General features: G+C 31.5%; 1 protein-coding gene across 4 annotated transcripts in view; it reads left to right on the top strand.

Moving 5' to 3' along the window:
* The window catches only part of LOC111059008 (uncharacterized protein DDB_G0287625), a 255,554-nt gene that overhangs the window by 189,903 nt on the left and 39,205 nt on the right, over positions 1-26,446 (top strand). For all 4 annotated transcript variants that reach the window (XM_039441621.1, XM_039441622.1, XM_039441624.1 and 1 more), the window contains one exon: positions 15,567-15,806. In XM_039441621.1, coding sequence (XP_039297555.1) covers positions 15,567-15,806 — 240 coding nt within the window. The remainder of the gene's footprint in view (positions 1-15,566; positions 15,807-26,446) is intronic.

Raw genomic sequence — 26,446 nt, 5'->3', positions numbered from 1 at the left:
ACATCTAACAATATGGACAAAATAAATTAATCATATACGGTATGTAATTGAAAATTTATAATATGTAAATTATAGTTTAACAAATTATATATATATATATATAATATATATATATATATATATATATATATATATATATATACTTCAAGTGAAATTATGGGTCAATTTTGATAAAAAAAACATCATTTTATTAAGAACTATCCGACAGCAATCAGGGGTTTATTCAGCTAACGTTTATTTAAGCAAATGAGAAAAAAAACTTTAAAGAAAATGAAACATTTGGAAAAAGAGAACAAAAAACGGAAGATATAATTTTTAAAATATAGGGTGAAAGAAGTAGAGCATCTGCCGCTTCAGTCCTGATGGTAAGGAGCCACACACCAACCCTCCGTCCGTAAACAGGACAGTGCAACGCTCACTTGGTGTTAGTTCTGGCAGAATATTTCTGTAAAGCCAGTGGGCTAGGTGAAAAGAATTTGAAAGTTGGATAGAATTACCAAGCCGGGGAAATTGAATATTTATATCTAATCTATTCCTAGTAGGGTAATCATGCTGTATTTCTGTGAAATTGATGCTATTTTTTTTTAATGAAGATAAATAGATTTTTTATAAATAATTTCTTAACATTTGATACAGGGAACTCCTCAAACAGTAAATTAGTGGGGAATCTCTGATTTTTTGAAAGTAAGGCCTTTATCAATGTCCTCTGTGCAACTGCAACAGGCCAGAGAGCATTGGTTGAGGCTCCACCCCAAGCCACAGTGCCGTATTCAAGCAATGACTGGGCGTAAGCAAAATATATGGATCGGCAATGTCTGGGACTTAGCACCTGTCCAAGTTGTCCAAATGCATATGTTAGTTTACGAAGCTTTTGTCTAAGGAACTGAACATGACCTGTTCAACACATCTTGTGGTCTAGAACAATTCCCAAATATTTATATTGATAGAGTCACCTGTTCTATACTTTCACAGATGCAAGTAACTGATTTTGGATCTCCACATGAATGCATTTTAAGCACATTTAGTCCAGGGCGACCACCAAGGTATATTGGAAGGCACTTTGTTTTTCCAATGTTGATAGATAAAACATTGTTATCCATCCAATTTTTAACCTTTGATAAGTCTGATGAAGCATTTTCAAAAACTTCTGTCCATGAACAGCCTGATGTCACAAGAGCTGTGTCATCGGCAAAAAGGAACAGGCGACTGTGCAGCTTTAATTTTGCAATGTTGTTTATATAGATAAGAAAGAGGAGAGGTCCCAAGTTACTCCCCTGTACCACACCATAATCAACATTGTCAGAGTCGCTTTGTATGCCATTCAGACAGACGGTTTGCTTCCTATCCTCAAAATAACTTTTAAACCAGTCAAGAGTTCTATTTCTGAATCCTATTGCTTGGAGTTTAATGGAAAGTTTGTTCTGGTCTATTGAGTCGAACACCTTTGCAAGATCAAGGAATGTAATCATGACCTGCTTTCTTTTGCTACATTGATCTGAGATATGGTTTGTCATATCAAAAAGGGCATTGGTAGTATTTTTGGAACTCATAAAACCGTACTGATTACTTGTGATAATATTATTATTATTCAAATAAGTGCTTACTTGTATTTAAACAGATTTTTTTTAGAATTTTAGCAAGTGAAATAAGAAGGGAAATGGGTCTGAAATTACCAATGACTGATTTTGAGCCAGATTTATGAATTGGAATGACCTTCATAATTTTATTAACATCTGGAAATTTGCCTGTAGTTAGGCTAAGGTTTGTAATATGTTTAATTGGAGAGAGAAGTCCCTGCACATTTTCCATAGATGAAACTATGATTCAATACAAAGCGCATGCGCTCTGAGTAGATTTTTGCCTGCACCTTCTTCTACCAGAATTCCCAGTGTCGCTCTGGGCCGGCTAGACTCAGTCGGCAACTGGGGTGGGCCGCAGCAGGGGACGGGAGTCTTGGTGGGGCATCCGCCAACCACCCTCGTTCGAGTCGGGGGTTGAAACAGGGCCTTGAGTACCTTAGAGAAATGTTTCCCTCTTTTAGGTAAGAGGGGCCGTGCTTTCGCACTGCCAAACAGGGTTGGGCATGGAGTGAGAGGAATAGGAACGCTGCGGTGTCTGCAGTGAAGGAGGTCTCTGTGACACGAATAACGTTCCCAATTGCCACAATGCGTCCTCTTGTGTGTCTTGGAACTATTTACTGAAGTCGGTTACCGGGTCACTATTCTCGGGAAACGGGTGTTTTCCGGGGGTCCGGATTGAACTCGGGGTCGTCGAAAAGGCCTTCCCTAGCCTTTTTCGAGGTCCTCTTACGATTCCGGAGTGAATCGGCAAGCTGCAGGAGCCCACACACCAGGCTTCGCCTCTGTTCACCAAGTCCCTATTCACGGGCACCGGGTGTCTTCCTGGGGTCCGGATCGACCTCAGAGTTGTCGCGAAGGCTTTCCCTAGCCTTTCTTGAGGTCCTCTTGCGATTCTGGGGTGAATCGGCAAGCTGTGGGAGCCCGCGCACTGGACTTCTCTTCAGATCACTAAGTCCTAATCCTCGGGCACCGGGTGTCTTCCTGGGGCCCGGATCGAGTTCGGAGTTCTCGCAAAGGCTTTCCCTAGCCTTTCTCGAGGTCCTCTTGTGATTCCAGAGTGAATCGGCAAGCTGCGGGAGCCCGCGCACCAGACTTCTCTTCTGAGCACTAAGTCCAAGTCATCGGGCTCCGGGTGTCTTCCTGGGGCCCGGATCGATCTCGGAGTTCTCTCAAAGGCTTTCCCTAGCCTTTCTCGAGGTCCTCTTGAGATTCCGGAGTGAATTGGCAAGTTGCGGGAGCCCGCGCACCGGACTTCTCTTCTGAGCACTAAGTCCAAGTCCTCGGGCACCGGGTGTCTTCCTGGGGCCCGGATCGATCTCGGAGTTCTTGCAAAGGCTTTTCCTTGCCTGTCTCGAGGTCCTCTTGCGATTCCGGAGTGAATCAGCAAGCTGCGGGAGCCCGTGCACCGGACTTCTCTGCTAATCACTAAGTCCCAGTCCTCGGGCACCGGGTGTCTTCCCAGAGTCCGGATCGAGCTCGGGGTTGTTGGAAAGGCTTCTCCTAGCCTTTCTCAAGGTCCTCTTGCGATTCGAGGTTCCGACGATGATGTACCAAGATGTAGTCAGGTTTTAACCAAAACCTGGCGTGTCGCTGCTGGTTGTAACAGACAGGTTGATGCCCAAACTCGTTGAAAAAGTCAAACAACACTTGTCAACACAAGTGTGTGTTGAACTGCGGAGATTCCAGTGTCTGAGATTAACCACCTTTAACCTCAGACACAACTCCCGGTCGTCGAAGGATTCGGAGTACACTCAAAGCACGAGTTGTACTACATTGCTAGCTGCGTGCTGCTTCCTTCACTCTCTCTGTCGACCGCTCGCACTGGATACCCAAACTAGACTGACTGCCCACCAGCCTTTTACGAGCCTCCCTCAGTGGCCGAGATGGAGGGGAGTAAGGATGCCCATCACCTCTGAGTGGTAGCCCAGTGGCTAGGCTGCTCGTTGACCTCTGTGATTCCAACAGAGATAACCGAGCGTCTTAAAACAAGCCCTAAACTCAATTCCCCTCATTAGTTATGATTGTGACAGTGCTAGAACAATCCTTCGTCTGTTGCCAGTGGAGGATCATCCTTGGTGTCAACCTTAGGCTTACCATACACGTTTCGATCGGTGTTAAGGCCCGGACTGTTCAGTCCCGGTCTTAGTGCCGGGCCTCAATGGCGGTCTCCCCACTCACGTACCGATCTGCCTTGGGGCCGTTGCATATCCAGTACCTTATCCAGTCACGCGGTAGCTCTATTGGAAGGTTGTTTAGTGCAGATTTGTAAAATATTTTAGTGCAATTTAGTCAAATTTTAGTGCAATACATTCTGTGATAGTAAATTCAGTTCAAGATGACATGTGATCTATTGAATGTGTGCAGTGTCTAAAAGAAAAAACAGAAAGAAGCATGTGGGCGAAGTCATGACTTGAAGGACGAAGTTCACCCACATAAACTTATTGTCAGAGTTGCAATGTCATCCAAAAGATTGGAAAAACTATCTAGGAATGGATGAGCCAACTTATTAAGAATGCAATTATTAAGAATGGTCACCCTGTCAATTTCAAAAGAAGATTCTGTGATGAGGAAAGCAATAATGCGCATGAAAAATTGACAGCAACATAGCATTACTTGGAATGAGAAGAAATTGTTACTAAGAAATCGATTTTTAGAATAATTTTGCTATCCATAACATGTGCAAAACGTGTTGACCGAGTGTAGAAAATATGGCGGATGGTGAAAAATGGGTGTTTTGGCCTTAAGACGAAACAAGATTTCCCCATTCACGTTCAGTTCTGTCTCAAGAGCAATTAAAATTAATCCATCTTGAGGCCGGGCCTCACTGGATTCCAGTGCGGCCGAAATGCGGCCTTGAGACCACTTTTCGTCTTGAGGCGACACCATACATGTTTCGATTGGCCTTAAGACCCGGACTGTTCAGTTCGAGCCTTGAGGCCGATCAAAACGTGTATGGTAGGCCTTAGACCAGTTATAGAATAGACACACTGGGAAGTCTAGATTCTGAAGCCAACATCTACTGCCATCAATATCTCCAAATTGTGACATCATTATCAGATAGAAAACTTTCAGATTGTGTTTATTTCAGAAGGATGTAAATTATTATTCATTAAAATGGTAAACTCCAGCTGCGCTCCTGCTGAAATAGACACAATCTGCTATGGAAAACAATGTAAACAAACTGTCAGTATGTTTGTAAACAAACAAACAGTCTGCCACTGCAGGAATAGGGGTATTTTTGTGAATTAAGTTGATTTCTATGACCAATCATTATACTTATGATATCTATGATGATGATGGTATTGCAAACTTGACTAGAATGAACTATAGACATCAGCTTATATTATATGATCATGTTAGGCCGGTATTAGATAGTAATAACATAGAGATACAATAGTGTAAGTAGTTACCCCATGGTATAGGGCATTTATGTTGCAACTTTTACTGTTTTCAAGCCGATTACTGTTGATTATTGTCAAATTTCACTGTTTTGTTGGGGTGAGAGTGTATAAACGGCACAATATGAGAGACTACCAGCATCATAAAGCTTCACGGGAAAGAATTACATGAACTATGGGCTTGAGATAACAGTAAGAGCTGTGACATAAACGCCCTATACCATGGGATATCTACTTATGCTATTGTTTCTCTATGGTAATAGTATTAGACGGTAACATGAAAAAAGATGAAAATATGATTTTGTACAACTTATTTCATATGATCTGCATATGACAGAAATACTACCGTCTGATACCGGCCTTAGTTTGTTATTTTTTTGACTATCATACTTTGCCTTCTTGTTTTGAACTTAGAGATAATGTAGATAAGTACTGTAAGCTGGTATCAAAGAAACGTCTTAATAAACTAGTTTTTTCGAATTCCCTATTAAAAATAATCCAATTTCTAAAATCATAATTTTGCAGTTATGGTATGGCATTTCAACTTAGTAGAGCACTTGTACGGCTAAGCAGTATTAACACTGTAACTTGGGCTACATTAATTTCACCAAGGCTTCAAGTAAAGCAATTCAAACAGTTAATTTTATGGATGCATAACAACTGTAACTTAATACATATGTTTAAAATTCTCAATAAAAATTCAATGTAGTATTTATTAAATATAACTGATTTGCACCTTGTCTTTCATGCAAGTTTCCATTATATCAATAGGGCCATTCAAATTTTCCGCCACTTCTTGCCTCTCTCTGTCATGGCTGCCCATTATAACTTCTATTATAATTTTTAAATACTATTATAAATACTATTATACTACTATAAATACTATTATAACTTCTTTGTGGCTGCCCCTGTTCGTACAAACCACTCTCGGTCTCAGACAGCACCGTATCGCGCATGCGTTAGTAACGGTTTTTCCCCATTCAATTCAGTCAGTTCTTTGAATGTAACGTTCTTTGTGATGATGGTTACCGAGCACCGTAACTGGAGCCGTCATTCCATTTTGATGATGATTATTATCCAATGATGATTTATCATTAAATTCGATATAACAATCAATATATTATCATCATTTCATTCAATAAAAGAAAGAGTACTTCTCAATAATATAATTAATAAAATATAACTGTTGTTATTTAACTAATGTTGAAAAACACTACAACCAAGTCAGCATAATTATTGTCATTTCAAAGCAAAAACCCCCTAACCTCCCCTTTTATATTTAAAACATCAATAAACATAAATCTTGGTAAAAACCCGTAATCCCTTCCAGCATATTACAATTTCAAAGCAAAATCCTAACCCCCTAACCTATCTTTTCACCTTTGAAATATCAAAAACCATCATCCTTTCTAACATATTGTATTTTTAAAGCAAAAACCTAACCTAGCCTTATGAAACATTAACAAATATAACTTGAAAAACCTAACCCCCAACCCTTTCACATTCAATACTTTCGATTTCAAAGCAAACTCCTAACCCCCTAACCTATCCCTTCACCTTTGAAACAACAAAAAACATAACTCTACCTGGACCCTAGCCCCTACCAGCATATTGCAATTTCAAAGCAAAAACTTAACCTATCCTAATGAAACATTATTAAATACTGTATAAACTGAATAAAACCTAACCCAAACCTATTTTGCCAATTAGTTGAATTTCCACATTGTTGATAATCGATGTGGCAACCTTGCAATGCTTGAAAGAGATAGCGCCATCTGCTTTGTTGAATGATACACAAGGATAGCAACACCATTGCAAATCACACACTGCCATTATAACGTGGACCTCACTTTAGATACTCAAAGAATACTTTTGAATAACTATGTGATAACTGTGACCGTTGCTGGCCGTTACTCTGTATCTGAGACAAAGAGAAGTTGCTCAATTAGTAACAGGAATAGCGGCCACTCAGCCACTCTATGGTTTACTATATTTTAGCTCGTTGGTATGAATATACAATAGGCCCTGTCTATTCTATAACAACTGGTCTAAGGTGTCAACCTTAGACCAGTTATAGAATAGACACGGCCCATTGTATATTCATACTGAAAGTCGATGAAGCCAAAATCTACTGCCAAATCCACCCATCTTGACGTCACAACAGTGACGTCACGCATCGTATAGAAATTATAGAAAACTTTTTTGAGTTTGTTGTGTAAGTGTTTGTGGTGTTTAACTTACATTGTTGTTAAACATATCTTGTTTTCCATTACAGATTGTTATTTATTTATGTAATAATTATTTATAAAAATGGTAATCTCCTGCGCAGCATATAATTTCACTGAAATTTTTAGGAAAAAAAGTGGAATATCTTTCCATGCTTAAGTTGAAATTTATACACATAAATATTGTAAGTTCTAACTGTAATATTATCCTTGGTTATGATGTAAGTAAACTCACTGCAGCATGACAATAAATTAGTTTTGTAGGCTACCATACCTTATTATTTTCAAAACACATTATAACTTTGAAGCCGATATCACATAACACAATTATAACTATAGTGAGGTCCACGTTATAATGGCAGTGGATGAAGATAGAAGAATAGCGATGCCGATTATCTTCATTACTTAATTTTATTTCTTCACTGTCAAAAACATAATTGGAATGGTTGTGGACCAAGAAAAGGATAGTACCACCGGCTTTGTCGAATGTTAGACAAGGATAGCAAAGCCAAAGTTGATCAAAAGTTGATCGTCATTATAACGTGGACCTCACTATAGCGCGTTCTTGCCCGTAGCTAGAAATGGTAGGGAGGAAAGGTAGCTACACCATGAATCTGAAATAGACACAATCTGAAAGTTTTCCATACGATGCGTGACGTCACTGTTGTGACGTCAAGATGGGTGGATTTGGCAGTAGATGTTGGCTTCAGAGGCTAGACTTCCCAGCGTGTCTATTCTATAACTGGTCTAAGGTGTTAACAGTCAAATCTATTATGTTGATGTTTATATTTTTTATGTTATGATTGAGTTATTTCTGTATTTATGACTAAGTTGTTTAGGCCTATGTTGTCTGTGACTATTAGGCCTATTGACTAGTTGATTTGACCTTGTCTATTATAATGCTATTATGTTGAATTACAATAACATTGTTCAGCTGTTGTTTCAGTCTATGTTCAAATTTGTGAGGTTAGTTTCATTTATTCATTCTCAAGTATGAAAATGCATTATTGAATCATTGAAAGATTCATTTTCTTGGCGAATACTATTTATTTGTGATATCTGATATAGTTGGCCATTATTAACATGAATATTATTATCATATCAGATAATTTACATCAGGATGACTTGGGATTCCTCGGACAACCTAACCTAACTTCTGGTGAAGACCTACAAGACAATCATACTTTATGTTATGTAATATATTACATTACATATTAAGACATATGTATGTTTTGACCTAGCCTAAGGTCAAGACAACACACTCGCCTATTACTATAATAACTAAAATTGTCTCTGAACTTTGTTTTTGAGCGGGACGGTTTTGAACTTTCAGGTAAAAGGTATTGGTTGTAAAAGTAAGGTTTTCAGGTATCTATTTTCCTCAATAATATTCATGTGACAGAATATAGGCCTATAAAGTATGCTACAATAATATATAACAAAAACCTAATTTCAATAAATTTGAAATGATAATCATTAACAAATATGTACTCTCATAGAAGGGAATAGGATAAGTAAGTGTATACTTGGCTATATTAGGTGAACTCCATCACTCATGTAGAATAAATTTGTTTTAATAACTCAATAGCAATAAACGGGACTCCATCTACATCTAAATAAATAATGATAACGTGAGAGAAAATAATGTAGGTAATTTATCTAGAACGGACACATCAGGTATTTTTCACTTTATTTTTAATTTTAACTAATTCGTTCCCCAACACATTCAAAAAGTCTCTTCTGACAACTGTTAGTTCACTGTTTAACACTAAAAACACTAATGCAAAAGGAAAATCTAATCTCACCAAACCTTACTAGAGCGTGGGACATACTACAACACCACCGCCGCCTTAAACAAATAGTGGATGCGCTCCTCATAATCGTTATTATCTTCTCTGGAACGCAGCCAGGTAGCCAGGGAAGTCCGCCTTTTTCACATTAAATCTAGGTTTGGTCACTTTTATTTGATCACTAGTATTTCACTCTTTGGCCAAATTACACTGTTCCCCACACATTTTACATGTTTAATACTTTTTAAATTATTATGTTTTATCATAAAATCTAAAACTTCATAATCTTTTATCCTGATACTCTTTAAATATTTCAGTTTACACCCATCACATTCCATTTTGAAGTATCTTGGTTCACCAATTTGTTTTAAATAAAATGGTATTTTGAACAGACTTTGAACAGACTAGGTATGATTTTTTTGTGTAGTTATCAAATCAAAATCAAATCAAATTTTTATTCTCACAATTTACAAATAATACAGTACAGTTACAGTACATTTATATATACCCTTACGTTATGAGAGACTCACATGTAGGCAAAAGCCTGTGTTTGTGAGGGCCTGGCGTAATTCGCTGAATTTAAAATCGATAAACTAAATTATGAAAATTTGATATTATATTGAACTAAATTGAGAAAAATACATATTGAAAAAAAGATATGAGTAAATGTTGATATTATAGGCAGAAAAACAAATAATTGGCTGCAGAAACAGCCAGTTATAATTTAATGACTAAAAGTTAGTAAAACTAAAAGGTAGATACACTATAGCAATGCAATTAAATACTAAGTTATAAAGAATTTTCCAAACTTAGAATGAAAGATGGTGATGACGATGGACAATCCAATCAAGAACATGTAATACTATAACAGTGGACTACACTGGCTACAAAAAAAAAAAATAATAAGCACTATGGACTTGGATTTCGAAGGACCACAGACAAGATCACCAAGTTCCACATTCCCTACCTATATACAGAGAGCAGCACGCGTTCAGACTCCTCCTGGTCACTTACAATTAACCACCTCTCAACAAGTCGCTTATACTGGCCTGATCTGTAATTTTGAAAATTTCGTTATGGTGAGAGTGCATGTAAATTAAGGCAGATCTCACAAATAGCTGCCTTACATTAAACACTTTAAAGTCCTCATATAATTCCTTAGTGGAACATCTGGGACCTCTCTGCAATGCGACCCTCAAGATAGAATTTTGAGAAACTTTTAAAGGCTCAAGAACAGTTTTATAGCATCCCCCCCACGCAATTATTCCCCACTGTAACATTGATTGTACATATGCAAAATATACATTCCTAAGCTCCTGTACATTAAGTATATTCTTAAGCCCATGAAACAGAAATATTGCTTTACGAATTTTGCTTTTAATGTATGAAATGTGAGAGGACCAATTCATTCTGTCATCAAATATTACCCCAAGATATTTATATGTGCCTACTTTTTCAATAGATGGACAGTTGCAAAAACCCCCCTGTTGAATATTGCAACTATGTAATACAATACTATTTGAGCCATCATCTGTCCTATTCCTCAATTTTAAGTCCATAAACTTTGTTTTATTAACATTAAGGGTCATTATATTTTTATCGAACCAATCTTTTAGTTTCTCAAGGTCACTACGAGCCTTATTGTAAACCTCTTCAACATTTCTACCCGACAGCAACAATGCAGTATCGTCAGCAAACATATACAGGCTACCTTGTAATCTTACTCTCAACAGATCATTTATGTACAACAAAAATAGGAGAGGCCCCAATGTGCTTCCTTGAACTACTCCATACCTGATTGTTTCCAGGCTACTATGCACATCATCAATTTGGATAAACTGTTCCCTATTGCTCAGGTATGACTTGAACCAATCATGAGACTCACCGCAAATTCCATATGAATACAACTTCCTAAGCAATATTGTCCTATCAACCGTGTCAAATGCCTTAGCAAGGTCCATGAAAATTAGTAAGCTTCGCTGGTTACATTCAAAGTTCATATTGATCTCCTCATTCAACCTAAAAAAGGCATCCGACACATTCCTATCCGTTCTAAACCCAAACTGTCTATCTGACAAAATTGCCTCCTCCATTAAGAATTTGGTAAGTTGGTTTTTGACTATTTTTTCCAATATTTTTGAAAATACACTGAGCAAAGAGATTGGTCTGAAGTTGCCCAATTCAGATTTATTACCTCCCTTGTATAGTGGGAAAACCTTAGCCACTTTAAAAACATCAGGAAAAACACCAGTACTAAGACTTAAATTGAAAATGTGTCTCAAGGGAACAATGAATAGACTAATATTATTCTTCAGGAAATTTGCTTATATATTATCATGTCCTGGAGCTGATCCACCCCTCAGTTCATTTGCAATCTGTGTTATATCGTCATCGGTTACAGGCTGTAGGATGAATTGAGAATTACATACATAGTTCTGATCAAAATCATCTATTGGATCGCCTATTCTTTCTCTGATTTTATCTGCCAGAACACCTCCAATTGAAGAAAAATATTTATTAAATTTATCAGCAACTGCCTCTCTTATGTCTGTTGTTCCGCTAATATCTAAATCATTCGAGAAACCTTCAAAAGGAAATGAATCTTTTGTATTTATCCTGCCTGCTATTTCATTAACTGTTTGCCAGAAAAATTTCGGATCATTCTTACTTTCATTTATCCTACTTCGGTAATAATCTTTTTTGGCTGTCCTTATCAAAGTATGTAACTCATTTCTAAAGTCCTTAAATTTTCTTTGCAATTGAACATCAGTAGGTTGCCTTCTTAACTGTTTTCCTAATTTATCTCTCTCTCTTATCAAACGAACCAAATCTTGAGTTATCCAAGGCTTGAGTCGCTTAATTTTCGCATTAGGCTTTTTTAATATTTTTTTCGAATTATCTATGGCGTTCGCAATGATATCAAGAAAGCTGCTCGCGGACTGATTAACATCATGAACATTAGTTACACTCTCCCAACTTTGCCTTTCCAATTCAGCTATTAAACATTGTTTATTAATGAAAAAATTTACCTTGTCCTGAATTAACTTTGTCTGCTCATTTGTGATAATCTCAATTGCAATTCCGAAATGGTCAGTTATATCAACCCGGAGAATACCGGTATGGATAGGCCTAAAGCCATTACTTGACTGTTTGATAAATATGTGATCAAGACACGTGCTACTACCTGTAATTGTGGATACTCTAGTGGGCTTATCAATGCAGGACATAAATCCAGCATCATACAATGTGTCAAGGTAGAGTTCTGATTTGGCGTCCCTCTGTAATATGTCTATATTTATATCTCCTATAAAAATGATGGACTTAGATGTATTATTCAGTTGAGCAAAATAAAGTTTCAGTTCGTCAATAAATGTATAAACGTATGATTCATGAGTTCTATAGGCCACAATTATATTATAGGGTTTATTGTGGTATTTAAAAATCAAATCAATCGCTATGACTCCTCCTATTTCTAAATCACGGCCTACCGCCGCAAGAGACTTCTTCGCATAAATAAGAACACCATCATTTTGGTTGACCTTCTTCTGTGTCCTTATCACATCATAACCATCCAAGTTTTGTCCTATATCATCCTCACTTAGCCAAGTTTCTGTTAAAATTATAAGATCGAAACTCTCTTTTAAGCTACTCATTCCTACCATTAAATCATCAAAATTATTGTTGTAGCTTCTAATATTAACATGAAAAATTCTTAGATTGTCATCACCACCTTGAAAAAAATTATTGAAACTAGAGAAACTATCATATTCCTGACAAACAACATTATTAAGATTATCTAGTTCTCTTTCGTTCCTAATCATAAGTATACTACTCCTATCTGTATAATAGATAACAAAACTAATATAACTATATGAATAATGTAAAACTACTTTAAAAAAAAATATATGAAATTTAATAAACAACAAGAGAAACAAAACAAAATAGAAGCAACTAAGCTGTGCTGCCCTATGAAATAATACCGTTTACAGCTCATTTAGAAAAGAATTAAACGCTTGTTTACGAGCTCGGTTGAATGCCACTGTAACGATAAGAATATCAGTCATGATTATTTTAGAGCTCACTATTCTCCCTCTAATTCAACAGCTGCTATCAATCTACAGAGATAGAAATGAAATATACAACAATGAGCACCTCTATCTATCATCGACTCAAGCAATAAGTATAACGGTGTATCCTCCCACCTGATTGCCTTCAGTAGTACAGTTTATTATCAGCTGCAGTGAATAAATTATATTCATATTATTATTAGGCTAACATGAATATTGATTGCAAAATTTACAGTACATAAAAGAAAGGATAAGCATGGTACATAACGGACAAAAAATAAAAGAAATTGCTCGACTAGATCTTACAATATACTATAAAGAAAAAGAGATGTGAGTTCATTTGCGTGTTACTATAGTCTTTTTACTATTATATATGTAAAATGCTGTGTATACGGTATTAAAAAAGCATACCTACAACAAAATAAAAACATTCCACTCCGTAAACTAATGACAAATTTGAAATATGAACTAAATCATCTATAAGACGTCTTTTTCTATTTGTCAGATTCAAACACACTTAGATCTTGTTCGGTTTTTATGGAGACCACCTTGCTAGTTTCGGTCGCTCTCAATTTGATTACCCCTGATTGGTCGACCCACACATAGCGAAGTTTTTTTTGTGTCCTGACTTTCCTTGCCGCCGCAAACAATTTACGACGTCCCGGAGATAATGATTGATCTATGAATATTGGGCTTTTGTCTCCAGGAAACCCAATATTTTGCGCCGCCAAATTACGCTTCTCCTTGCGCTTTTTTAAAAGTTCATCTGCATCCTTCCTCCGCACAAACTTTACAAAAATACCCGCCGAACGCTGGTTACCGAATTTTTTCAAGCGATGCGCAACGCTTATTGCATCAGCACTGAAGTTCAATCCCAGCTCCTTACACACGTCCAAGACCAACCCCTCCACGTTCTCACCCCGAGACTCGGGAATACCGAAAATCTCAAGCGTGTTTCGCCGTGAGTATTGCTCCTGGTCATCGACACGAGCATCCAAGTCAATTACCTTATTTTTCAAGAGCTCATTTTCCGTTCGCAGTTGTTGAATGACTTCATTTTGTGTTCTAATAAGATCGTCCTGTGTATGCAAAACATTGCCAAACTCAGTTAACTTATCCTTACACTCCCTCACTGATGCCGAAAGTTCATTGTAAATCCTGTCTTGACCAGCCAGTATGTCGTCTTTGAACTTCGCGAGAATTTTATTCAAAGAATCAACAGTCAGTTCAGAAACAGACAAACTATTCATCACATTATCAGTCACCCTAACTGGAGTTGAAAAATCGCTTGCACGAGCTAAACGAAAATCCTTCTCGCAATCCACACATGACCAAGGTTTTTTACTCAGCAACTCAATCTCAGTAGCTGTTAAATCCACACACTTTCCGTGAAAAAGAGTAGCGCATCTATTACACTCTATTTTATCCTTCTCCGCCCTAACTACTGTTTGCTGGCACTTCCCGCACACCGACATTGTGATAATATATACTTTTAAGATCCCACAAATAGGTATATAATTGAAATTCCTGTATTTACACACAATAAACCGTTGTTTTCGAAATCACTCTTTGGTTATGCAGCACAGTCAGAAGGCTCCTATCTCACTCTCACTGTTTCATCCGTATTTCTAATCGAAACGATAAGAAGCGACTGTTTCGTTCGGCTGCTGCCGCCAGACTGAAGTTAAGAAGTTGATATTGTGGTAATTATTCATATTAAATGAAAAAGACTAAGAAATTGTCAAAAAACACAGATTTATTGATACTTAGAAAGATCGGTTTCTATTATTACAACATTGTCAATCTCAACTAAACTAAACAGAGATTGACAATGGTGTAATAACCTACTAAACTAAACAGAGATTGACAATGGTGTAATAACCGAAACCGGTCTTTCTAAGTATCAATAAATCTGTAGTTTTTTTGACAATTTCTTAGTCTTTTTCATTTAATAGGTATGATTTATTTTTCTTCATAAAGAGCAATCATATTACATATAGACTGGTCTCTTCTGCTGTTAAAATTTAAATTTTCCGCATTGAATCCATTTTTTTTTTAATTTTGATCTAGACAGCCACACATGATTGATTAATCAGTTCATTGATCACATGAGAAAAACATTCTGGGAAACATAAACAAAATCATGCATAACCTTGATGAGTGAAGAACGTTAATTTTAGAATTCATATAAATATATTTCAAATACTAAGATAAATTGTTGTTCCGAGTCAGATAAAATATAATCTCATTATCAAACCAAAAAGTTTTATAAGGAATAGAGTAAGTATATGTTTTAAAATACCTGATGCGTCGTCCATTCTGGACTAGTACCATAATGTAAAATTCTTACATATTTTCATGATTTTCTTATTGGTGTAATTTCTTTTCAGGAATGCAATCTGTTCAATGTGATTTTTACACTCCACATGTGCATTACATCTTTTGTTACTTTTTTTATACTTCAAATCTTTGATGTAGTTTTTAATGTTTTGTTTGAATGTTGCAGGAGGCAGTTGCTGAGACTGAAGTGAATGGTACGAGCACAAACTCAACACAAGTGAAAATAAAGTCTTTACTGACTGGCATACCTCAAAAAGACTATATTTATGATCCGAATCTGCCAAGAGAGCTGAATGGTCATAATCTAACAAACTATCCATTTTATAATGCGGTACCACCAGACATAGAGTTCGATTGTGATGGCCTTCACGATGGCTTCTATGCAAGTGTTCCCCACAAGTGCCAAGTAAGTTATATAACCAAATCATCAGTATAAGGATGAAACTATGGATCAATATAGATTTGTAAAGTAAGTTCCGCTTTGAAATGAGAGAATAATTACAATATGTGAAGACATGTCAGTAGATGTTAATATAAGAGTTCTATTCCACTCACTAGAGACATAGTTTTAAGCAGAGAAATAAGTACATTTTCAACCAATAGTCTCCAAAAAAAAATCAATTTAATTTAATTTAATTTAATTTAGAATTTATAAAATAAATCAAGAAAATTGAATTTTACTTGGAGACCAAAAGTCTCCATTTTATTGAATTATTTTGTTTTTTTTTTAATAAAAAAAAAAACAAAATATGATTATATTTTCCTTTCATCTCCTATCCTTACTTCATGATCTGTACGCATGGCCTTTTACGTGATCACAATGATAATCACACGACGATTTCATCAATGATGAAATTTTTGCATACAGATCATGAAGTAAGGATATAGGAGATGAAAGGAATTTTGGGGGTTATTTTTTTTTTAACCCCCATGAGGAACGACTCCTAGGTAGTCTCATAGATTTTTAGTGAAAATACCTACTTAAAGCTGGCCACTGACGAGCGTTCCAACAAGCCAAATGGCATGGTAGCGTGCCATTGGAACGACGTGAATGGTGAATCGCGCTCGTATTTTGGTGGAGCGACGAGGCTCCATGGAATTCCAACCGGTTGAAAATCCATCGCGCCACGCCAAACCTACGTCACTCCAACTCCTCGTGAATGGGGAATCTCGATGGCATGCTGGAACGACGGAACGACGGAACGACGGAATGTGGAAACCTGTGGGTTGTCCCGTCTCAGTGTGTGTCAGACCATTGACTTGGAAGGATAGATTGCTGTTTTGTTCGTGTTTTGATTGTTGTTTTGTTCTTGTGTTGTTGTGTTGTCATGAGTTCGAACCGGGATTTTGTAATCTCTGTGATCGAGATGTACAGGGATCATACCTGTTTGTGGAAAATAACAGACCCTGGTTACCATGACAAGGTAAAAAGGAACGCTGCTCTGGAGATGATCCTTGATTTTTATAAAACTGTTGATCCCACAGCTACAAAAGATGTAGTTACTAAGAAGCTCAACTCGATGAGAGGCTCATCGGTGATATCGCTGTGATGAACTTCAGCTCTTCATAGTTCATCCTGGTGGCCAAGAAACGTAGAGTTGCAGCCAACATCTCATGGGGAGTAATGCACTGTCTCATGACTGTATCTTTCTTTGTAATCATCGGTGTTACCAAACGAAGTAAATGGTTGTAGGTATCTTCATCCATACGCAAATAATTCTTCCAGTCCGAAGGTTCGACACTAAGATCTTGAAATAAATTCAGATGCGTGTGATCCCGCCTATTCGAAAATAAACGTTTCACCCATTTCCGTTTGGGTTTTTTTCTTTTTACGTACAAACACACAGCTGTTGAAATCAGGAGAAGTTCCTCGTCCATACTTGATCACAAACCATCAACTACCGGAGTGATGGAATGGAGTGCTCGTGAATTGACCCACAAAATATTTACGGATTTGGATCGTTCCAGCTGGAGTGACATCGCGCCGCGCCACGCCGTTTGGAATGCTCGTCAGTGGCCAGCTTTAGATATCTGTTGGGCCCATTGGATAACAGTTCAGTAATTTCACGACATTTACTATGTCCTCAATAATTAATGGGAGACATCTGGATTTGAACCAGAGTCTCCCATTTATTAGTCAAGCATTCTAACCACTAGACCACTTGACCATTTTATAAATTTGAATTTAATTCTTAATGTTAAGTTTCAAATAATTTTCATTGATCAAAAAAAGTTTGGTCCATTCCGGGATTTGAACCCCAGAGTCTTATGCATGACAAGCAGACATGCTATCCACTACACCACATAGACTTATAGTAACTATGCTATTTGATTCTTGATCTTAGCTTACTATGATCAATTTTATAAGTTGATCTATTATTTTATTAATTAAGATTTATGAATAAGGTTGATCTATTATTTTATAAATTATTTTTATATTTATAAATTTTATTTATTTAAATTTATAATAAATAAATAAATAATATATATTAATAAATAAAAAATATATTTTATTTTTATATTTATTTTATAAATTTTATAAATTATTATTTAATTTTTTAAAATATTTCAATAATATAATTCTTTCATTAATTAAGATTCATGAATAAATTATTATTGTTATAATTATTAATTAATTAAGATTCATGAATAAGTTGATCTATTATATTATTTTATAAATTAATAAATTAAATTATTAGATTAATTGAGTTCATGAATTAGATCCTATTTTTAAGTTAAATAAATCAGATCCATTTTTAAGTTAAATAAATTAGATCCATTTTTCAAGATACATGAATTAGATCCATTTTTAATTTAAATAAATTAGATCCATTTTTCAAGATACATGAATTAGATCCATTTTTAAGTTAAATAAATTAGATCCATTTTCAAGATACATGAATTAGATCCATTTTTGAAGATTCATAAATTAAGATTTATTCAATAGGATTCATTTATTTTTCCACATTCATGAATAATTGAAAAGAATGCTAGAGAATACAATTCAATATTATGAATGAGGAAAGAATGTAACTACAAAGGAAATTATAATCAAAGTAGGAAGTTGATATCATACACCCGAAACATTCAGTCTTGTGTTTCATTTTGTTCAGTGCAGTTCATTATTTTCACTCAACTTATTTTCAAGTGATCCATTTAGTTTCAAGGGAAGTACTTTGATCCATATAATTCTCATTTAGCTCTAAATGTTTTTTGAGAAACTAAAAAATATTTTACCTTAAATTTTTTCTTAATAAATAGATAACAGAAATCATGAGTAACTCAAATAAAATAACTTGTACACTTTGTAATAGTGAATTATTAAATAAAAAAACTTACACCAAACATTTAGATTCTAAAAAGCATAAAGATAAAGTTCAATTAGAATTTAAAAAATTAAATGAATTAAGAGAATGGGCTAAATTAAATTCTATTTTTAATTATGATAGAATGAATATAGATGCTTTAGAACAAATTAAGAAGAATCCAATTAATCATGAATCATATAATATTGAAAAATTGAAAGAATTAGCTAATAAAAAATCTATAAACAATTTAATAATTTAAGTAGAGCACAACTTATTAATAGATTAGAAAAAATTGAAAAATTTCCAGAAAGATTAGGATTAAGAAATAATAATTATATAATTGATTTAGCTAATAAAAATAATATTGAAACAAAAAATAAAAGTAGAAATGAATTGATTATAGCAATTAATAGTAAAAAAAGGAAAGAAATAAATACTAAAAGAAGTAAAAATAGTTTATTTAGTGAATATACTTTAAAAAATAATTCTATCAATAATAATATTGAAGAATATTTAAATAGTCAAAGAAAAGAATTAAAATCAAAAATTAATGAGATGCTTAAAATTAATAAGAGTCTTAAAGGGCAATTGAGTTTAAAATGTATTTATGAAAGGAAAAATCCAAATGATTTAAAGGTAACACAGAATACTACAAAATATTTCACAACTAAAACTTCTACTTTCATTTTAGATATTGATGAATTTATTGATAATCAATTTAAAGATATTTTATCAAGAGAATCTAGGTATCAACCTAATTCAGGATCAGGATGGTCATTATCAAATTGTGAAAGTTCAATTTTAAGATTAAATAAAGAAGATTCATTAAATGCAGGTTCATATTTTGAATTACCAGAAAATATTAAAAATAAAAAAGCATGTATAAATTTCACTAATAAAGATAATTATTGTTTTATTTATTCAATTCGTTGTGCAATTGATCTCCATAATGGAATAAATTCAATGCATCCAGAAAGGGTGAAACAATATGAAAAATACATAAATGATAGAATTTTTAAAGGATTAGAATTTCCCATATCATTAAAAAATATAAGAATATTTGAAAAAAGATCATTAGAAAATTATGAAAATTATCCAACTTTATCTATTAATGTTTATACTTCAGATAAAGATAGTATTATTCCATTACAAATATCTGAAATTTATGATTCAGAGTTGGAAATTAATTTATTATACATAAAAAAAGATGATAACTCCCATTATTGCTTAATAAAAAATATGAGTAGATTATTGAATGATCAAGTTTCCAAACATAATGGTAAATTATTTATTTGTAGAAGATGTTTATCACATTTTCATTCAGAATATAAATTGGATGAACATTTAGAAATTTGTAAAAATCATGAAGCGGTTAAACCTATTATGCCACAAGAAGGATGAACAGTTTATTTTAAAAATTATAATAAAAAAATTGAACATCCATTTGTAATTTATTTAGATTTTGAAAGTATATTACAAAAAATTGATCATTGTAAAAATAATCCAAATAATTCTTCTACAACTAAAATTCAAAAACATATTCCATATTGTTTTACAATTTATTTAGTTAATAGAGCAGAAAATATATTTTATAAACCAATTTGTTATAGAGCTAAAAATGAAGATGAATTAGAAAAAATTCCAGAATATTTATTTGAAAATTTAGAAAAAATTGCTAAAAAAATAGCATACAAATATAATTCTGAAAATCAAATTCCAATGGAATTAACTAAATATGAAGAAATAGAATTTCAAAAAACTAAAATTTGTCATATTTGTGAAAAACCTTTTAATGATGATATAAATTATGAAAAAGTAAGAGATCACTGCCATTTAAGTGGAAAATATATAGGTGCAGCTCATTCAATTTGTAATTTGAATTTTAAACTTCCACAAACTATACCTATTTATTGTCATAATATGAGTGGATATGATACTCATTTATATATAAGAGAGTTATCTAAAAAATATAAAAAGGTAGATCTTATAGCTAATACTGATGAAAAATATATTAATTATTCAGTCAAATCAGGATATTGTTATGAATTTGGTGAAGATAATAAACCAAGAAAAAATATAAAATTTTCATTTGTTGATACATTCAGATTTATGGCTTCATCAATTGAAAAATTAGCAAAATCACTAAAAAAAGAAGATTGTAAGCATATAAATAATTTTATAAAAAATGGAAAAGTTTTAAATGAGATTATTAAAAGAGAAGATAATGATTAAGATCAAATTTTTAATATTTTAAGTGGTAAAGGAATATTTCCATATGAGTTTATTGATGATTTTGAAAAATTAGAATATAATAAAATTTTAGAACAAGATAAGTTTTATAGTTGTTTGAATCATGAAGGTATAAATACAAAAGATTATTTACATTATAAAATGGTATGGAATAAATTAAAAAATAAAAATTTAGGAAATTATTCTGATTTATATAATATACAAGATGTATTATTATTAGCTGATATATTTGAAAATTTTAGAGATTGTTGTATAAATTAGATCCTGCTCATTATCTAAAAGCTCCATCATTAGCATGGGATGCAATGTTAAAACTTATAAAAATAGAACTAGATTTAATACATGATTATAACATGTATTTAATGATTGAAAAAGGAATTAGAGGTGGTATTTCACAATGTATAACTAGATATTCTAATGCAAATAATAAATATATAAAAAATTATAATCCAAATAAAAAACAAAATTATTTATTCTATATCAATGCGAACAATTTATATGGTTGGGCCTTATCACAAAAATTACCATATAAAGATTTACAATTTATAAATTCAGATATTAGAAATTTGGATGAATGGGAAGATATAATTAAAAATTATGATGAAAATGATGATGTTGGATATATTTTTGAAGTAGATTTAAAATATCCAGAAGAATTGCATGATAATCATAAAGATTTACCTTTAGCTCCTGAACATTATAATAAAAGATTATGTACAACTCTTTATGATAAAAATAATTATGTTGTTCACATTAGAAATTAAAATATTATTTAGAGAAAGGTATGATTTTAGAAAATATTAATAGAGTTATAGAATTTAAACAAAGTAATTTTATGGAAGAATATATAAATTTTAATACAAATATGAGAGCTAAAAGTAAAAGTGATTTTGAAAAGGACTTTTATAAACTTATGTGTAACAGTGTATTTGGAAAGACGATGGAGAATGTAAGAAATAGATTAGAAATAAAATTAGGTGATGAAGAATCATCATACAAATTTTCTAAAAAATCTAATTTTAAAGGATTCAAAATATTTGATGATGATTGTATTGCTATACATTTTCATAAACAAAAGGTTAAATTTGATAAACCAATTTATATTGGATTTTCAGTTTTAGATTTATCTAAATTATTAATGTATCAATTTTATTATGATAAAATTAAAAAATATGATCCAGATGCTAATTTATTATACATGGATACAGATAGTTTCTTTTTAGAAATGAGTAAAGATCCTTATGAAATAATAAAAAATAATCAAAAAGAATTTGATACAAGTGATTATGATAAGAATCATGAATGTTATAATGATAAAAATAAGAAAGTAATTGGAAAATTTAAAGATGAATTGAATGGTATACCTTTAGAAGAGTTTTGTGGATTAAGATCTAAATGCTATAGTTATATGTTTTCAAATAATAAAAATGAATTAAAATGTAAAGGTATTAAAAAATGTTTATTAATGAACAAAAATATAAAATTAGATGAATTAGATGAAAATACTAAAAATAGATACATAAAAATGGAAATTTTAAGAAATGTTTATTTGAAGATAAAGAAGAGTATAGAGAAATGAATTGTATTAGAAGTTATAAACATGAATTATACACAATAAGTTTGAATAAATTAGCTTTAAGTTCAAAAGATGAAAAAAGATACATATTAAAAGATAAAATAAATACTTTACCATGGGGTCATAAAAATATAAAATAATAAATAATTTTTAAAAAAAATTTGGAGGAATTATTTAAAAATTATTATTTTAAAAAATAATTTTTTAATAAAATGATTTTTTTCAAAAAATTTAATATTTCATTCATCGGAATATATTAATGAAGAGCTATTTAAACCAAATCCTAATTTTCTTTTAGCCCACATTGTAGGAGCAATAACTAAATCCATAGCTCTTTCATTTAAAGTAGCATCTTTTGAAAATAAACGATTTAAAGCTTGATCTTCTAATTTTTTATCAGCTATCCATCTTTGTTCTGGAGTTCTATTATTTGAATAAAATATATCATGTTCCTTACAAAATTCATCAGTTGGATTAATTCCTTTATCACCTCTTTCTAATCTTTCTTTAAGTATTGTTCCTGGACCACAGAAATTTGCACCTGGATAATGGAACTCTAAAGGTAAATTATTTATAATATCATTAACTAAACCAGATCCTATAACATTTTCAGGTAATAAAGACATACATCTAATTAAATATTTAGTACTATTTGGTGTATCAATTATTTCTGTAAGTCTATCATTCATAAATTTAACTAAAGACATTTTTTCATTATGAAAACTATTATTTCCAGCATTTTCTTGAGCTGAAATATAATTAAGTCTTTTAAGTAATTCATTTAAATTATTAACATATCCATATTCAATTGGTTGATGATTAAATTCTAATACTCCAGATCCTTTCTGATTAATAAGTTCTTCCCAAATAGTTTTAACTAATTTCCATTTTCTACCTTTACTTGATTTTGGTTTTCTACTTTTTGGATCATTATTTTGAAATAGAGAATAAGTTTTTATCATGATATTCTTATAATTATTCCAATCATCATTTGTAAACATTTCACGTTCTAAATAATCATTTCTAGTTAAGTCTCCATAAACCTTCTGTACCTTTATATTTTTCTTCATTTTCATTATATTTTATTATAATATCATCTATATCAACAGTCATAGGATAATTACCAATTTTCCATTCTTCAATATCTTCATCATACCAAATACCAAATTGTTTATCATGTGCTCTTGGTAAAAATTTTGAAGCAATTGATCCAATATTAATAATAGATGATTCCATGATTTTTTTCAAAGATTTATTAGTTTTAAAAGTTTCTTTTTCAGGTGTTATTGGATCTTAAATTGTAGATATAGATTCATTATAATGAAAATCATTTTCATCTTCATCTTCAAATTGAATTTTTCGAAATGGAGTACTAACTATGTTTGGATTAAAAATTTGAATATCTTTTGAATTTTCAACTTTTCTATCATCATTAATTCTATTTTCTTTTAAAGCATTAATAATAGGTTCATATTTCTTTTCTCTTTCTTTTAATTCTAGTCCTTCACGAATATGATTAGATTTAAACTCATCTTTAAGTTTTTTTTCTAAATCATAAACATATTTAGCTTTAGATAATGATATTTCATCATTTTTTGGATTTAATAATAATTCATCAAATTCTGGTCCATTATATGGATCTTTTTTAATAAGTTTACTCTTTTGTTCAATTTTATCTCTTTCTTTTATTTGTTCTTTTTCACCTTCTTTGAATCTTTGTAATAAATCTTTTTCAATTTGATTTAACTTTTTCAAATCTTCATTTTTTAGATCCTTCATTTATAAATAAAAAAATTTATTATTATTTAAAAAAAAGTTAAATAAACGTTTTTAAACTTTTTTAAACGTTAAATGTATGTTTTTGAACGTTAATTTTTTAAACGTTAAATGTATGTTTTTGAACGATAATTTTTTATAACGTTAAATGTATGTTTTTGAATGTTAATTTTTTAAATGTTAAATGTATGTTTTTGAACGTTAATTTTTTATAATGTTAAATGTACGTTTTTTATTTAATATATCATTTTTCAACATTAGTTTATATTTTCCATCATTTGATTTTCTAGTCATATCTATTGTGATAAAACCATAAGGTTCATCCCAACATTTTTTACATAAAATTTGAAATTCATTAAAACTCATTTCTGATCCTACATGATCATCATAAATTCGTTTAGTATAACATTTATTTTGTCTAAAAATAAATAATAAATTTACATCATTTCTAATTACTCTTAAATCTAGATGACAATAACTTTGACTTAGATAGATACATGAAATATTTTTATGTCTTCCTCTTATAAAATATTCTTTAATTTTTGTTTGTTCTTCCATTAAACAATCATCAAATACAATTAATGAATTTTCATAACATTCATCTATTGAAATTAAATCATCACAAGAATTATAGAAAAAAGCTATTTTATTATTAATTTTATTTTCAATTTTTTGATAATGTTTTTGTAAATCTGTATATGATCTTTGTTCTAGTGATTTACTAAAAACATAAAGATATAAAAATTTTAAGCCACTTTCTTTTTTATAAATTAAATTTAATAATAAATTAGTTTTTCCACTACCAGAACTACCAATAATAATAGCTCTCAATGGATGTGGTAATAATGAATTATTAATTTTTTCTTCATAAAAATTTGTTATATCCATTATTTATTTCAAAATTATTTTATTATAAATGAAATTATTAAAACTAAGTGGATCAAATTCTAAATTGAGATTGCATCTGGAGCATCCAATATATATCAATGAAGAAGATAATTATAAATTAACATTATTAGGATTTTATTCTGATAACAATATTTATAATTTAAGAGAAGATGGTCAAATATATTATAAAGAAAAGAAAGAAAAAAATTATAAAACTATTAATTTTCCAAAAAATTACTATACTTTAGAAAGAATACAAACACTCATAAATATTCATATGGAAAATGAAGATTATAATGTTATTATTAGTAGAGATGATAATAAAATTCAATTTATTACATCTCATTATCTATTTGGATTTTCAGAATCAATGAAAAATTTATTAGGATTAACAAAAAATGATATAATTTATCGTGATACATTCTATAATGAAAAAATTCAAAATTTAAGATCAGTTGATGTAATTGAAATACATTGTAATTTAGTAGAAAAGAGTCTTAGTAATCATGAAAATCATTCACATAAACATAATGAGAAAGAGTTACTATATCAATTTTTTCATAATACAATTCGTGGATCTAAAATTTCAATTCAACCAAATCATAAAATATTTGTTCCATTGAAAAAAAATTTACATAAAATTCAAGAAATAGTAATTTCAATTACTGATCAAAATAATAATTTAATAGTAAATCCTGATGTAAATAATATTATTTATTTAGGTCTTAAAAAATAAAATATATACAATTTTTTTATAATAAATGAATAAGATATTTGATGAGTTTTTTGGTGATATAATTAAAAGTGAATACAGGACTATAAATCCTGTTAGTGAATTAAATTTTAATTCACCAAATAATTATACAATTTTTAAAATAGATCATGGAGACTCATTTTATAATTCTAAATTTCAAATTCATGTAACTGGTAAATTAATTAAAAAAGCTGGAGGAGGTGATTATGAAGATAATTCAACAATTAAATTGATTGATAATTTTTTACCATATCTATTTTCAAGAATTGAATTGAAAAAACATAATACATTAATTGATTTTGTTGATTTTCCAGGAATTACAAGTACTGTAAAAGGATTAGTAAGTTATCATAATTCTCAAAAACAAACAATTAGTAATACAGGATTTGTTTCTAAATTTACTAGTGGAAAATTTGAAATATTATGTACATTAAGTCAATTAGGTTTAGGATTTTTTGATCATCTTAGATATCCAATGTTCAAAGGAGGATTTG

The sequence above is a fragment of the Nilaparvata lugens genome, chromosome X, assembly GCF_014356525.2.
Source record: "Nilaparvata lugens isolate BPH chromosome X, ASM1435652v1, whole genome shotgun sequence".
NCBI classification, from domain to species: Eukaryota; Metazoa; Arthropoda; class Insecta; order Hemiptera; family Delphacidae; genus Nilaparvata; species Nilaparvata lugens.
The sequence above is the reverse complement of the archived record's forward strand: the minus strand, read 5'-3'. Positions and strand labels throughout refer to the sequence as shown.